Raw genomic sequence first — 13,713 nt, 5'->3', positions numbered from 1 at the left:
CCCCAGAGGGGGTAAGGATTGAGGTGGTGGCCCCAAGAAGACCTGGCAGTGGGGGCAAACATCCGGCTGGTGTTCAGAGCTCAAGGACCTCTACTGGGCTGGGGACAGCCAGGACCCTCCAACTGCCAAGTCAGGGCCAGGGACAGAGCTGCCCTGGCTCGCTGGGAGGGACAGGCTGTGGGGACACAGCAGCCAGGGACGAGACAGGAACAAGATGTCCCACTTCTGCTCTTCAGCCTGGGCCGGTCTTTGCTGCCCACACCAGGCAGCTCTTGAGGCAAGTGCACAAACATTCCTGAGCCATTTAGGAGGCACATACTTGTTGGGTTGAGCCATGGCTGGCCAAGGCCCTGGGCTTCCACAGCCTGCTCCTAGGGAAGCAGGGACACCTGACATCATGAGCCAGGTGGCAATTGCTCCACCACAGGAGCAGCTCTTTGTGTCTATTTTCAACAGCAACCACTCAAAATTACTTCTGTGTTTGAGTTTGAGGAATCACACCTGGAAGGCAGTTTCACTCATCAGTCTCTTAAGCTGATGCTGATTATTTGCCCAGACACAAACTGCAGCAGTAACCAACCCCAGCCTGTGTCTTGCTTGCAGTCCCAGCCCTGCATTCCCCACAGGCAGGTTCTGCACTGAGCCCCCGAGGCGCTCCAAATTTCATGAGGGTTGTCAAGATGCAACAAGACGTTTTGGATGAGGCTAACCAAAAGCTACAGCTGGTGCAGGTCCACTAACCCACCATGGGCAGGTCAGGACTGGAGGCAGCCGTGCCAGCCCAGGCTCAGCCCAGTTCTCCACAGGGCACGGGCTCAGCCCCAGTGGTGCTGCTGGCCGTGAGCTGTGGCAGGACAGCTCCACTGGAGGCACGTGCATCAGGCCAACCACACGGGAGTTGCTCTCAGTCCACCTGGTTGCTGAGCACACAGGTGGCTTCAGCTGAGGTCTAGACACAGCAGAGTCCCTGGGAAGGGCTGGCCTTGGTTAAGTGGCCTCTGGAGCACATTGGCACAGCCTGAGTCCCTCCCGGCGCATACGAGGCTCTCCTGATTCTCCCTCCTGCAGCTCTCCCGATAGTTCCTGTGGGTGCTACCTCACCCTTCTTCAGAGGGCAGCAGCCACCTTAGGACAGCTTCATCCCTTTGCCTCCGCAGTCTCCAGGACCCGTGTGATCAGCAGCTCAGCAGGATTCGGATCCCTCACGACATGAGGTGTCTGCAAGCGAGGGGCGGCACTGGCAGTTCTGCTCTGCAGGTGACAGCTGGACGTGTGACCTGTGACACAGCTCTGGGTGAGGGCCCCAGCGCCACTCTGTTCAGGCACACCGTGGCTGCAGGCTCTTCACCTTCTGTCCTGCGGCGTCAGCCCCCTCAGAGCCCAGCTCTGGCCTCCAGGCAGAGCTGGGATCATCTGAACATCTGAGGCAGATGGGACTCTCCAGCTCCCAGCAGACAGACCCTGGCACAAGGCTGACTCCTCAGGAAGACAATCTCCAAAATCTTCACAGGCACCTTCAGCTCGCACGACTCCTGCAAAGCCTTCTCCTGCTGGGGGGACCTGCTGCTCCTGGTCCCTGTCCCACGACATTACCCAGGTGAGCAGTCCCTCAAGCATTTTGAATTCGCTCAGCCCCTGTAGCATTGGGCACCAAAAAACCACCGCGTTCCACCTACATCCTCCCAGGAGCCTGCAGGCGGGAGCCTTCTCCAAAAGAACCACCCTCAACAGGACCCCGACTCTGGCACAGCCCGGGCCGCAGGGCCTTTGTAGCTCCGGGCAGGGAGCGGCTGCCCCGGGCTAGCCGGGCCAGGGGCAGGCGGCAGCTCCTGATTGGCTCAGCACAGTCCCCCTCGCGCTCTGATTGGTGGGCCGCGGCTACAGGGGGTGAGGCAGCAGCACGGACAAGTGGCAGCACGTGGTTGGCTGTGGTGCAGTGCAGGTGGCAGCACATGATTGGTCAGACCAGAGTGTTGCTTGGTTGTGATTGGTGGAAGCAGCACGAGGGAGGAAGGGCCAGATGGCAGCACGGGATTGGCTGGTTGGCTGGGCTGCCACGTGGGGATTGGCTGGGGCTGGCCGCCCTGCGAGGATCCACGCACCGAGCTGCGCCCCAGCCCCGGCCCCGGCCCTGCCAGAGCGGCCCCAGGGGCACGGTCAGCCCCGGCCCCGGCCCTGCCAGAGCGGCCCCAGGGGCACGGTCAGCCCCGGCCCCGGCACTGCCAGAGCGCCCCAGGGGCATGCGGGGCAGGGGCAGCCAGCGCCACTAGGACCCAGCCACCAGAGGCAGAGAGGGGGCGCAGAGACGCCGGGGCATGCAGGGGTGAGGAAGTGGGGCTTGCCCTCTCCATCACCACGGGCTGCAGGGCTCACAGCAGCCGGGTGTAGACCAGGGGCTGTAGGGGTCACTCTGACCTACCCCCACACCGCTGGCTGCTCCGTGTATTAGTATGCACCCCTGGGAGGCTGGGGCAGCCTCCAGTTTTACCCCACACCGAAATGGACCCTATGACCCAAGACCACCAGGTTTTTGGGGGCTGCAGGGCAGACACATCCTTCTCTGCCACAAGGACAGTAAGACCACTGCTCCCCCTCTCCACCCCCTTGGCCCTCACACCAGCTTTGTGTGTGCAGAGTCCCCACATTTCAGGGGCACCTGGAGCCAGCTCTTGTCTACGCAGCTGCAGAAGCTTATTTGAATAATTTGCCTTGCAAATCTTCAAGTACCAGCTTGAGTCTTGCACCGTGAGCACCCGTTCCATCATGATGCAGGCATGGCGAGGACACAAGGATGCGGATGAGACTCCCATCACTGTGCAACAAAGCCCCACCCACAGCACGGTGACACTGAGCAGCACCGTTTGCCACTCCCATAAGGTCCCATCCCATGGCAGGACTGGGTGACCAAAGCCAGCGCTGCCTCCAGCCCTGCCACACGCTCCCCTCACCCGGCAGGGCTGGATGGGGCCTGTGCGCCGAGGCAGTAAATCTGATAAGCCATCAGCCAGCACCACTGCTCCGTGGATAATTAAGGTGTAAGTGCAGAGTAAGGGACCTGGCTGCGCCTGGGGATCAGGAGAGGCTGTGACCCTCACAGCCACTGCATTAAATGCACATTGGTTCCTCTTTAAAAAAAAAAAAAAGTAAAATATGAATCATGTCCCAGCATCTGAACACTGACTGCTGGGATTGCAGCGTGAGAGGAGGAAACGAGACCATCTGGTGAGGCTTTGGCACAGCCTGGATCAGCAGGGAAAGGGGACTCCCTGGAGCCAGGGCGAGGGTTTGGGAGCACAGATACAAAGCAGGTTCTTGCAAACGAACTCCACACACCTGGCAGGGCAGGCTGAGCTTTTCCAAGCTCCAACACCCTGGAGGAGGGAGGAAAAACGAGTTGGAGGAAGGTTAGGAGCAAAGCAGCAAAGGCTAAGCCTAAGTCAAGGCCATTTTTGTTTGTTAGAGTGCACGGACAAACTTGAGCCAGTCTCCCCCAGGTCCCACTAACAAACCTTGAACTTGGCACCCCAGAAATTGCTGGGTGACCAGTGCAAGCTGGAGCATCCCCAGGACCAGTTCTGGCTGAATCCAATCCCTGCTGACACTGACTCCTGCCCCACTGCCAGCAACACAGGCCCCAAGAGAGGGAAGGCATTTACATGGCCTGAGCTCTCCCCACCCCACAACCAGGGGTCCATCACCTGCAGCACATACCGCAAGGAAGGATTTTGGAGATAGGTTTCTCATCCCCACTAAATAAGCCAAACAATCCCCAACAACTTCGGCTGCAGACAGAATTGCTGAGCAAACCATACCCAGGCCTCCACACTCCCTGTTTCCCAGTCTAACCCATCCCTACCTCTTGCCAAGGGCAGCCAGGGCATGCAGGATCATGCAGAGGCCATGCTGGGGACACTGGGGCAGCTCTCCACAGGAATACAGCCATGGAAAAACACTGCCTCCCCTACCACCACAGCCCCCAGACCCTCCCCATCAACACTCTGCACCCCTCTCTCTCTTCCCAGCCCAAGTCCAAAGCAAAGAAAGAAAGGAGATAAAGAAGGGAAGAAAGAAATAAAAAACTAAAACAAATGAAAACTAAAACAAAAAGCAGCAGTTGGGAGGCAGCCTTGTTAGGACAACTCAGCAAAATAAAATTCCCGTTTATTGTTGGACAACATTGTTTCACACATACATCAAACAGGCCAAAAAAAAAGAAAAAATAAAAATAAACAGCAACTTCATAGACAGAAAAAAAAAGAAAACCTTTTTATCTTTGGCCTTGCCACCTCATACAAACCACGATCTATGGTACAGCTAAAGTACATACACAAAAAAAGTTACTGGAATGCTCAGAATAAGATTGTAATTTCTTTTTTTTTTTTTTTTGCATTTTTGTCTTTTTTAATTTTTTTTTTACAAGGTTTTGTTTTATTCTCCTTTGAGATAATGGTTTGGGCCTGGTCACACCACAAGTAAAGTCAGAGATAGGTAACAAGAGAGATATACACTTCAAAGCCCCCCTTTTGGTCAATCCGAGATCACTTAAAAATGGCGGACCTCCTAACAATATGTACAAAAATATAAAATGTAAATAAAAAATACAAACAAATTCTCCTTTAAAGTACTTTTAAGAAAGAAAGCAGGGCCTTGAAGTTTTGGTGCTCGGGGGGGAGAGGGTTTGTGGGGGAAGGGGGGTTTCTCTCCCCGCTAACGGGCGAATCATTTCCATGTTCGTTGAGTGGCAGCGCCGCGCCGGGGGGCGGGGACGGGGTTCACTCTACTTGGTGAGGATGACCACGGCGGAGGGGGGAGGAAGGGCGTGTGTGAGGGAGAGGGGGCTGCAACGGGAGTCCCAAGGGGAGACCCAAGGGTGAAGAGGACGCGCTGGCCTTTTTTGTTGGTTTGTTTTCCTCCTTATTTAAAAAAAAAAAAAAAAAAAAAAATTTGCTGCCTAGTCGTCTTCATCGGTTTTCTGCTTCTTGGGATCGACATCGTCATCCTAGGGGGAAAGCAAAGCCGTCAGGAGAGGGGACTGGGGCTGCTGGGGGCAGGCACGAGTCACCTCAAGGCAGGGAGTGAGGCAGGGGAGTTTGGTGTTGCCTCTCCTGCCTCAAGGACAATGTCTGAGCACCACAGGTGTTTCCCTCCCTCAGGCAAAATCCTTTCTTCTCAGGGAGCCCCCATCCAGGCCTGCCATGAGCACTGCAGGTCTCCCCAGCCCAGGGCCAGGGCTCTGCTGGGCAGGAGCAGACACCCCCCTAACCAGGCCAGGGTATGAACAGAACTGGGCTGTGTCCCTGGAGAGACATGGGGAGCACACAGGCAAAGCATTCCAGCCCCGGAGTGAGGCCCAGCCCCGCTGACACTCTCCCCCCTCCCAAGCCCTCAGGGGACATGTGTGGCTCTGAGGAGCTGCCTACTCTTCCCACCTCATCATCCTCAGCTGCCCGTTTGCCTGTGGCTCCCTCAGCTTCGTCGTCGTCATCACCATCCTCTTCCTCACCTGCATGGAGTACAAAGGGAGGAAATGTGAGACCCTCTGGGAGAGTTCCAGAACCACACACCTTCCCTCTGGGTTTAATCCTGGCACACCCCCAGGCTGTGATGTCATGTCCCCACCTACCCAGGCGGCACAGACCCTGCTCAGGACAAGAGGTGACAGAGGACACTGTGGCTTTCTGAGCATCCCCCAAATGACCTGACCCACCAAAGGGAAAATAAGGATTGGCAGCCTCAAGTTTGATTCACACTGCATTTGTAACAGAGACAGTGAGATGGCAAAACCACCACCTACCACAAGCGCCGAAATCACGGCAAAAATGGGGGGAAAATAAAAGAGAGAGGAAAAAACTCTTTCTAGTGGCTGCTCTGCCTAACCACTCCAGATTACTTCTGCTTCCCTTCGCAGCTATTAGTCCATCTTTAATGAGTTAAGAGAGCCAGAACGCATTAGTTCTGAGTCAGAACACTTTCTAATTATCAGAACAGCAAACAAATGCTTCCAACTTATCTTACAGCCAGCCAGGAGGATGAGCAGCGAGCTCTGGGCTTTGACCCACTTTGAGCTCAAATAGGCCAGTGGATCAGAACGACTGAGTCAATCACCTTTGGCCAGTTTTGGGGGCTCAGGGGCAAGCCCAGAGGCAGAACAGCTTCTCAGCTGCCGAGACAAGTCTCTTGTGTAACAGGAGACCCTACTAAAACTTGGAGTTAAGGCCAGTAAGCTGGCTTTAAACCATCGCCGTGAGCTACACGTATGGACAGCCGGGGGGATTAGGGTCAGCCCATCCTCCCTTCTCCTCTCCTGACGTGTGCCCAGCTGCAGTGTGGCCCATGCAGCAGGAAGGGCCAAGATTAGCTCCCAGCAATGGATCAACACCCCGGCAGCCATCACATGCACTGGGCTGGCCGGCAGGTCAGGTGACAGTGCCAAGCTGATTGGGAGCATTTTTAGTTCTTTGAGCTGCTTTAAGCAAAGCAAATAATGAGATGGGATGGAGAGATGCGAGAGGAAAATATACCCTCAAGCTCTTCTCTGCTGTCAAACCCCAGGAGTTTGGCTGCAAGTGTTGGCTAAAAAAGCTGATGCAAGCTGGACTTGCTGCCTTTAAATCTCTCTCCTGCAGTGCTCAGGTGCAGCTCTCAGGCAGGGATCGCCCGAGGGCAGCGAGCAGGACAGAGCCCGTGCCAGCAGTCAGAGCCTGTGCCGGATCCCCGCAAGGCACTGGCGTCTCCAGGCACCGCGTGCCAAATCGTGCCTGTGTTCGGTGAGCTGGGAAGAGCAGGGCTGGCACTGCGGGACCAAAGCTCCCCGGGTTTGTCACAGCAGTATCCAAGCAACACTTCCACCCCACACATGCGCCTGCAGCACATGCATCCTCCTCCCTGAGAGGAGCAGTGAGAGCCAAGTATGGCCCCATCTCATGCACCCTAAAGTAAGGCTGGGGGTAAATGGGCTCAGGACAGCACATAGTAGCACTGCTTCTGTCCTCAGGGGTTAAAACCACAAGTTAAAGAGGATCACAATTCCCAGTTGTTCCTAGCGAACCAATTCCTACTGAAGGGCACAGCAGGCTGCCGAGAGAGTGCTACCCCATAGGAGGTGGCTTTCCCGGCTCACACTTTCAGAATAAGCACTGGTTTAATGGTCATTAAATTTTCAGCCCTGTCCTTATCTCCCAAAACTAGCCAGCAGGTTAGTAGGTCAGCACGTAAACCAAAAATTCACAGGGGATTAACCTAGTAACAGATGATCAAGGGCCCTGAGTTCATCTCAGCATAACAAGAAAGGTTTTTTCCCAGCCTTAACAAGCGATAAAAATAAACAATGTTATACGTCCAAGCAGATCTTGGGAAAAAAATAATAGCAGGGAGGGTGAGATGTGATTCGGCAAGTCACTGCTGCCAAAACCCATTTCTAGGCTTCGTCAGGTCAGGAAGCAGCAGAGGGCAGGGAGACACAGGACACTGCAGCCACAGAAAGTTCAAAGCAAGCCTATGTACGGCAGCTGGAGGATCAGGTAAGAGCCACAGGTTCCTCTGCTCGTTTCCACATGGCATCCAGCCCAGGAAAGAGGGCTACATGGGCCCCTCAGCACGCTGCTCCATGAACAAGCACGGTGACACACCCTGTGTGCCTGGGCCAAGGCATGGCCACCCAGGGCTGTCCCTGTCCCACTGGCCAGTGCTGGTGTCCGCAGCAGCGGCTGTGCTCACAGCAGTCAAGGGCAGATTTTACTACTCGCACGGAAGGGCTAATGCGCTTATTCAGCGCCGCGGTAAGGTGCCGTCTGGCCAGAGGGAGGGAGGAAGGAATCTGCCCTCAACCTGCTGGAAGGGATTCAAGGCTGACTTCACTCCGAGCAGCGGTGGCTCGGGCAAGCAAGGAAGGAGCGAGCCTGGCTGGTGGGAGCTCTCTGCCCACAGCCGCGAGGGGGAGATGCTGCTCTCCGCTCGCCTCCGCTTCCTGGGAGTCTGCTGTCCAGAGGAGGACACCCTCTTGGCATGGGGGTGGGGAACAAACAAAGTTACCATCACCCTCTTCCTCCTCGTCCTCTTCTTCACCACCTTCCTCCTCCTCTTCGTCTACTTCGTTGTCAGCCTCCTGCTCTCCGTTTTCCTCGTTCTCCTTGGCAAGACAAAACATCACTTAAAAAAAATGCACTGGGAAAGGGAGAAGGTGGAAGAGACATTCAGCACAAGTGCACGTTCCCACCTTTCCTGCCGAAAGCAAAGCACCAGCCCACCGGAGCTCTGGGCGCACATCCCGCTTTCCGTCTGCCTCCTCACAACCCAGACACCCCAGGCACAAAGAATCAACCCTACAGTAACGTGGGGCTGCAGCTTCAAGACAAAGCCTGAAATGGCTCTCACAAAACATTGAAATGTGGCACAGTGATTTTCCCCCGGCACCTCAAAAGAGGAAACCAACCAGTTTACTCGTACATGATGTATTTCCTGAGCTAAACTGGTTGTAACATTGTAAATCCTAGTGGGTTTTAAGTTTTTTTTCCCTCTTTATCCTTGCCCAGGCAAGAGTTGGTAGTGGACAGCCTCACACAGCTGTCAGGGAGGGAATCCAAGCCCAGCCCTTCTCTTCTGCACACACATGAACAGCCCACAGGCTGGGAGTGTCTGTGTACTGTGAAGCACCAAAGGCTGAAGGGCTTTGCAGGGCTCAGGGCTGCCATTTACAGGGATCCCCTCTCAACACTGCTAGGGACAAACTTGCAGTAAAAGCAAGAAGAGGAGAAGAAAAAGCATAAAAGGCATTGATGGTGTACAGAGTGCCTCTCCCAGCAGATTGCAGCCATACTCACAGCATTGCCGTTGGCTGGTGCATCTCTGCCATTTTCTGTTTCTTCAACAACTTCCTTCTTCTCTTTTAGATCCTGGAAGGAGCAGAAAAGCAGAGAAGTCACCCCGATTCCAGGTGTCTGGGTCAGAGAGGCTGCAGATCAGGTGTGAAAAACACAGTCTGAGAGCGAGAGCAGGCGCTGGTTTCTCTTCATACAGATTTGTTCTGTGATTTGGTCGCCACGTTCTGGCTCCTCCTTGGGAACGGGAAAACATGGGGGCGAATCTCAATCCAAGTCAGCCTTGCCAGAGCAGCCCTCTAAAAAAGAGGCTGCTCTGTTTCACCTCTGAGCTCCCAAACAGACAGAGCTGGCTGCCCGCATACACGCTCAACAGCAGCAGAGCTGGCCGACTGCCCATCTTAGCACAGTCCACGCAAGCTCCTGCAATGCCATGGAGAGCCGGCAGCCCTGTCCAAAGGATGGGCTCTGCCATCCTGGGGCTGCGGGCATCCACGGCTGCTCAGTCCCTTCACAGCAGCAACAAATCCCAGGCACTCATTAGCAGAGGCTGTGGTCTCTGCCCTGCCTAGCGAAAATCATACAGCAAATATTACACGCCTGGTCTTTCTCACAGCAGCAGAGAGGAGGCTCCAGCATCCAGCTCACAGCCTAAAGTGTAACAGGATGGGGTGGGGGAAGAAGTCTATTTTTACACTGCTCCAAGAGCAGTGCCTGGCTAGTTCGGTTCAAGCCTCCACCGCGAGCGGAGCGGGAGCTTGTGTGTTTTTGCTATTGATCACTGTCAAAATGTCATGCCAAGTCGCTCAGCAAACAGGCTGAAAGGATCCAACTTTATGTTCCCGCATTAAGAACACTTGGATTTAACGCTGGCATCTCTGCTTGCATCCTCCTCCCCTTCTGTTCCTCCATCAACTGGAGCGAGATCCTTCAGCACAGTGAGCGCTACCCCAGCCAAGGAAAGCAGGGAGGCCCTTCCCCAGGGCCAGCAGCACAGCCACAGCCGGCTTCAGCAGCGACCACGAGGTGTTTAAAAGTTGCTGGAAGCTCCTGCTCCACTGCGGTGGCTTCTCCTCCTCCTGCCGGCCCTTTGCAGCTGCCGGTGCCGCCCACGGGCAGCGGGCACTTTCACTCCCGGGAGCCCTGCCTCGTGGGAATATGGCAGGGAAGAGCATGGCCCTGGCCCTGCTAGCGTGATCACCGCTCCCTTCTGGAGGGGGTTCTACCGCCCTGCAGGCCCTGCAGACTGCGCAGGGGAGGCAGCACAGGTGCTTTAGAACATCAGGTTACCTAAATAGACAGATGCCATTTCCAGAGGCACCCACAGACTGCCAGTGCACTGAGGAAAGACTTTTCCTGGAAGAAAGCTTTGAGGGGGGGACAACACCTGTTGATCGACCCTCACCTAAGCAAACCAACCCAGGAATCTGGAGTAAAACAAACCACAAGCTCCCTCCTCCTTTCACAGCTCACACACAAATCCCAGCCCGCTTCCTCCACACTGCCCAGTTCCACCACAGTTTTACACTGTCAGTGGCTTCCACTGCCCTGTTCCCTGGAGACTGATCACAACCATTTGGCCTCTTATGCATCACTGGGCTACAGCTGCTGCATCACACCAGGCACATGGGCACGAGGGCAACAAAGCATTTCCCAAGTTAAACACAGAGCAAGACAAGCAGTCAGAATTTCCACCTCTCAATGTGCCCAACAGTTCTTTCTAAAACAAGTTGTTCACAAAGTGCAAGCAATTCTCCCAGTGAAGGAACAACTCATTCTCGGGCATTTCAGCTGGACAGATCTACAGCCCTGACCTTTTCTGCATCACTGAAAATGCTCTCAGTTTAACCACCATCACGATGCCAGGTCATGAAGTTTGTGGTAGCAACAGGGTTGCAGAGCGCATCAGATTCCCCTTTTTCCTTTCCCAGTCCAACACAAACAGATATGCGCAGGAGCGTCCAGACCAAGGGCCGGTGCAGGCAGCAGGGCTGCTCCGGCGCCAAGACCGAGACACAGCCTCTAATTATAGGTGTGTCAGGGCTGTTTGTCTATGGAATGAATAGCAGCGGTGTAGAGCCGCATACCACCGGCCCGGAAAGCTCTACCTTCTCCCGGGCCTGCCCTCGGCAGGATCCCTATGGGAAGCGGGGGCAATCAGGACCCGGGGACCGGCGGCACCGCCGCAGCCCGCGCCTCCCGCCGCCAGGGGGCTCACCCGCGCCGCCACGCGCGCGGCCGCCATTCAAACCGCGCGCCACTCTCCGCGTCCCGCTGATTGGCCGCCGGCCAGCGCGGCGCCCCGCGGGCTGCCGGGAGCTGTAGTCCCGACGGGGGCGGTGCGGCGGACTCCGGCTCCCAGGCCCGCACGTGGTGGGCGCCCCGCGGCACCGGCCGGGGGCGGCGCCCGGGCGGGGCGGGAACCCCCTCCCCCCCCATCCCCGCCTCCCGAGAGCGTTCCGGACGGCGAGGCGGGACGAGAGCGAGCGGCCCCGGTGCCTCCGCGCTTCTCTGAGGTGTGGGGGGGTCACCTTGCCGCCGTGCGCGTCTCCGCCCGCCCTGCAGCGCGGACCCTTGTCCGCTCCCGGGAGGGTGAGGCAGAGACGAGGCCCCTTTCCGCACGCGGTAAAAAGGGCAGGGGAAGGTTAACGGCAAACTTGGCCCCGTTCCCCTGGGGAAGGATGGGGATCGACCCGCCTCGGCGCTTCCCGGCAGCGGGAGAGCCGGAGGCGGCGGGGACCAAGCCGCGGCCCCGGAACGGAGGCTGGGCAGGCGGGATGGGGGCATGGCTGCGGGAGCGGGAAACAGAAGTGAAATCGAAATCTGTCAGAAACGGCATCTTGTTGGTTGTTTTTTATAAACCGTCCTCCCGGTCGGATTTTTTTTTCTTTTTTTCCCGTCCAGCCGCGCTTCCCCCGGGAGCGGCGCGACCCGGGGCCAGCCGGGACGCAGGGTGAGGAGGCCGTCGGGCACGTCCCCCCGCCGCCTTCCCACGCACTGGCCCGGGTCGGGTCCCCTCGCAACTTTTCCGGCCGTGGCCCCGGGCTCAACGGGGCGCACCGCGGCCGCTCGGGGAGCGTAGTCCCCCCGGGGGACGCTCCGCCGCGGCTCGCAGACAAAGGCGTGCGCCGGGAGCCGCAGCGGGGACTCCCGGGAGAGCCTCTCCCGGCTGGTACCGGCGCTCCCCAGCCGCTTCCCATCACCTCCAGCAGCGACTCGCAAAGTTATCCTGGCTGCCAGGAGCTCGGGCCAGGGCCGGCGGCCTCAGCCCCGCCGCCCCAGCGCACCGGGGCATCTCCTACTGTGAGGTGGCCCCCATCGGGGTAACTCCAAAAATAATAAAAGCCTCCCCCCGGGACAGCTCCGGATCACCCCCTACTCCCCCTCACCTCCGAAACAGTAACTCCCAATACGGGGCAGTACCTAAACCGCAACTGCCCCCCCCCCCCCCGTCCTTCCGGGGGGTAACGCCGAAAAAACAACTGCCCCCCCCACACTCCAGGGGTAACACCGCCACAGCAGACGCCCCTCCCGCATCAACCGGGCGCAACTCCGAAATAGCAACCACCCGCCCACCCCGCTTTTTGGCAGCAACTCCACAACAGACACTGCCCCCCCCACCCGTGCGTGTTCCGGAGCGCTTCCCCCCACATCCCCCCGCAGGGACGGGGCCGAGCGGAACACAAGTTTGACGGGGCTGTCAAGCTCCCGCACCGCGGATTGAATGAGCGAGCGCTGCCGGGTGCCGAGGCACTGCCGTGCGTATACCCCCCCGGCTCCCCGAGCCCCTCCGCAGCGGGATGAGCAGCTACTGTCCCAAGGAAAGGCGGGAGGGAGCGGGACGTAGAGCGGCGGGGCTCGGCAGCACCGGCAAAGGCGGCGAGCACGTTTCCCGCACACTGTAGACAAAGGAACGGCGCTGGCAGCCCCGCACGGCGAGCGCGGCGGCACCGGCTCCGCACCGCGCCGCCAACTTCAACGCGAAGGACGGAGAGGGAAGGGGGAGAAACGAGGGGGCGGGACGGGCGGGGGGGAGGGGGGGGGAATTCCGATGAAAAAACACCAAAGGGAAAAAAAAAAACCCGAAATCGCACGGAAAAAAAAATTTAAAAGAGGGGGGAAAAAGCCGCGGAGCGGGGCGCGAGGCGGCGGATCGCTCACCTTGGCGGAGATTTCAGCGCTGGTGTCCACGGCCGCGTCGGACATGGCGGGGGCGTGCGGGGCTGTGTCGCGCGGGGCTGCGGCGGCGCGGGCGGGCGGGCAGAACAATGCCAAGATGGCTTTGCGCGAGCCAGTGGGAACTCACGCGGCGCCGCCGGCCCTCTTATAGAGCCGGGGGGCGGCGCGCGCGCTGCCCCGCGCCGCGCCCCATTGGCCGCGCGCGCCGCGGCCGCCGGGCGCCCATTGGCCGCGGTGCAAACAATGGGGCACGGCCGCTTAAAGGAGCCGGCGAGCGCCGCCACTGCGGCGATGAGTTGGGCCCGGCCTCAGCGTGGCGGGCGCCGAGGGGAGCAGAGCCACGCCCCCTCCCCGCGCTACCTCCGCCCCCGCCGCCTCCGCCCCGCCCCTCCCGCCGTGTGAGGCGGCGGGCGGGAGTTGGGGGGGGGGGAAGCTCCCGCCGCGCCTGCGGAGGGGCGGAGGGGAAATAACAAGAGTTAAAAATAAGAATAATAACAGTAATGCGGGAGAACCGGCGCTGCCCTCCCCCAGCCGCGCTCCCACGGGGCCGCCGGTGGTCCCGGGGCAGCCCCATCCCTTCGGTACCCCGCTAGCCCCCCTCGTTCCCTGTGTTTTCGGCGCCCCGCGGAAACTTTGGCCACAACAACCGCGGCCGCCCCTGGGGAAAGCGGGGAGGGGCGGTCCGCCCAGCCTGCCGCGCAGAAATGCGGGATTCCCA

At 58.4% G+C, this 13,713-nt stretch overlaps 1 protein-coding gene across 4 annotated transcripts; it reads right to left on the bottom strand.

Moving 5' to 3' along the window:
- Positions 1 to 4,127: 4,127 nt before the first annotated feature.
- PTMA (prothymosin alpha) lies at positions 4,128 to 13,136 on the bottom strand. 4 transcript variants are annotated; one of them, XM_038146224.1, is made up of 5 exons: positions 12,978 to 13,136; positions 8,820 to 8,891; positions 8,032 to 8,128; positions 5,430 to 5,503; positions 4,128 to 4,999 (listed from the first exon to the last, which is right to left on the bottom strand). In XM_038146224.1, the coding sequence occupies exons 1-5, from the start codon at positions 13,020 to 13,022 to the stop codon at positions 4,952 to 4,954; spliced, it is 336 nt and encodes a 111-aa protein (XP_038002152.1). In that variant the 5' UTR covers positions 13,023 to 13,136; the 3' UTR covers positions 4,128 to 4,951. The 4 variants fall into 4 exon arrangements, with proteins under 4 accessions (XP_038002152.1, XP_038002155.1, XP_038002153.1 ...); XM_038146227.1 differs by having other exon boundaries at positions 8,038 to 8,128; XM_038146225.1 differs by having other exon boundaries at positions 8,032 to 8,125.
- Positions 13,137 to 13,713: the final 577 nt, after the last annotated feature.

The sequence above is a fragment of the Motacilla alba genome, chromosome 9 (assembly GCF_015832195.1).
Source record: "Motacilla alba alba isolate MOTALB_02 chromosome 9, Motacilla_alba_V1.0_pri, whole genome shotgun sequence".
NCBI lineage: Eukaryota > Metazoa > Chordata > Aves > Passeriformes > Motacillidae > Motacilla > Motacilla alba.
This window is presented reverse-complemented; position numbering and strand designations above follow the sequence as displayed.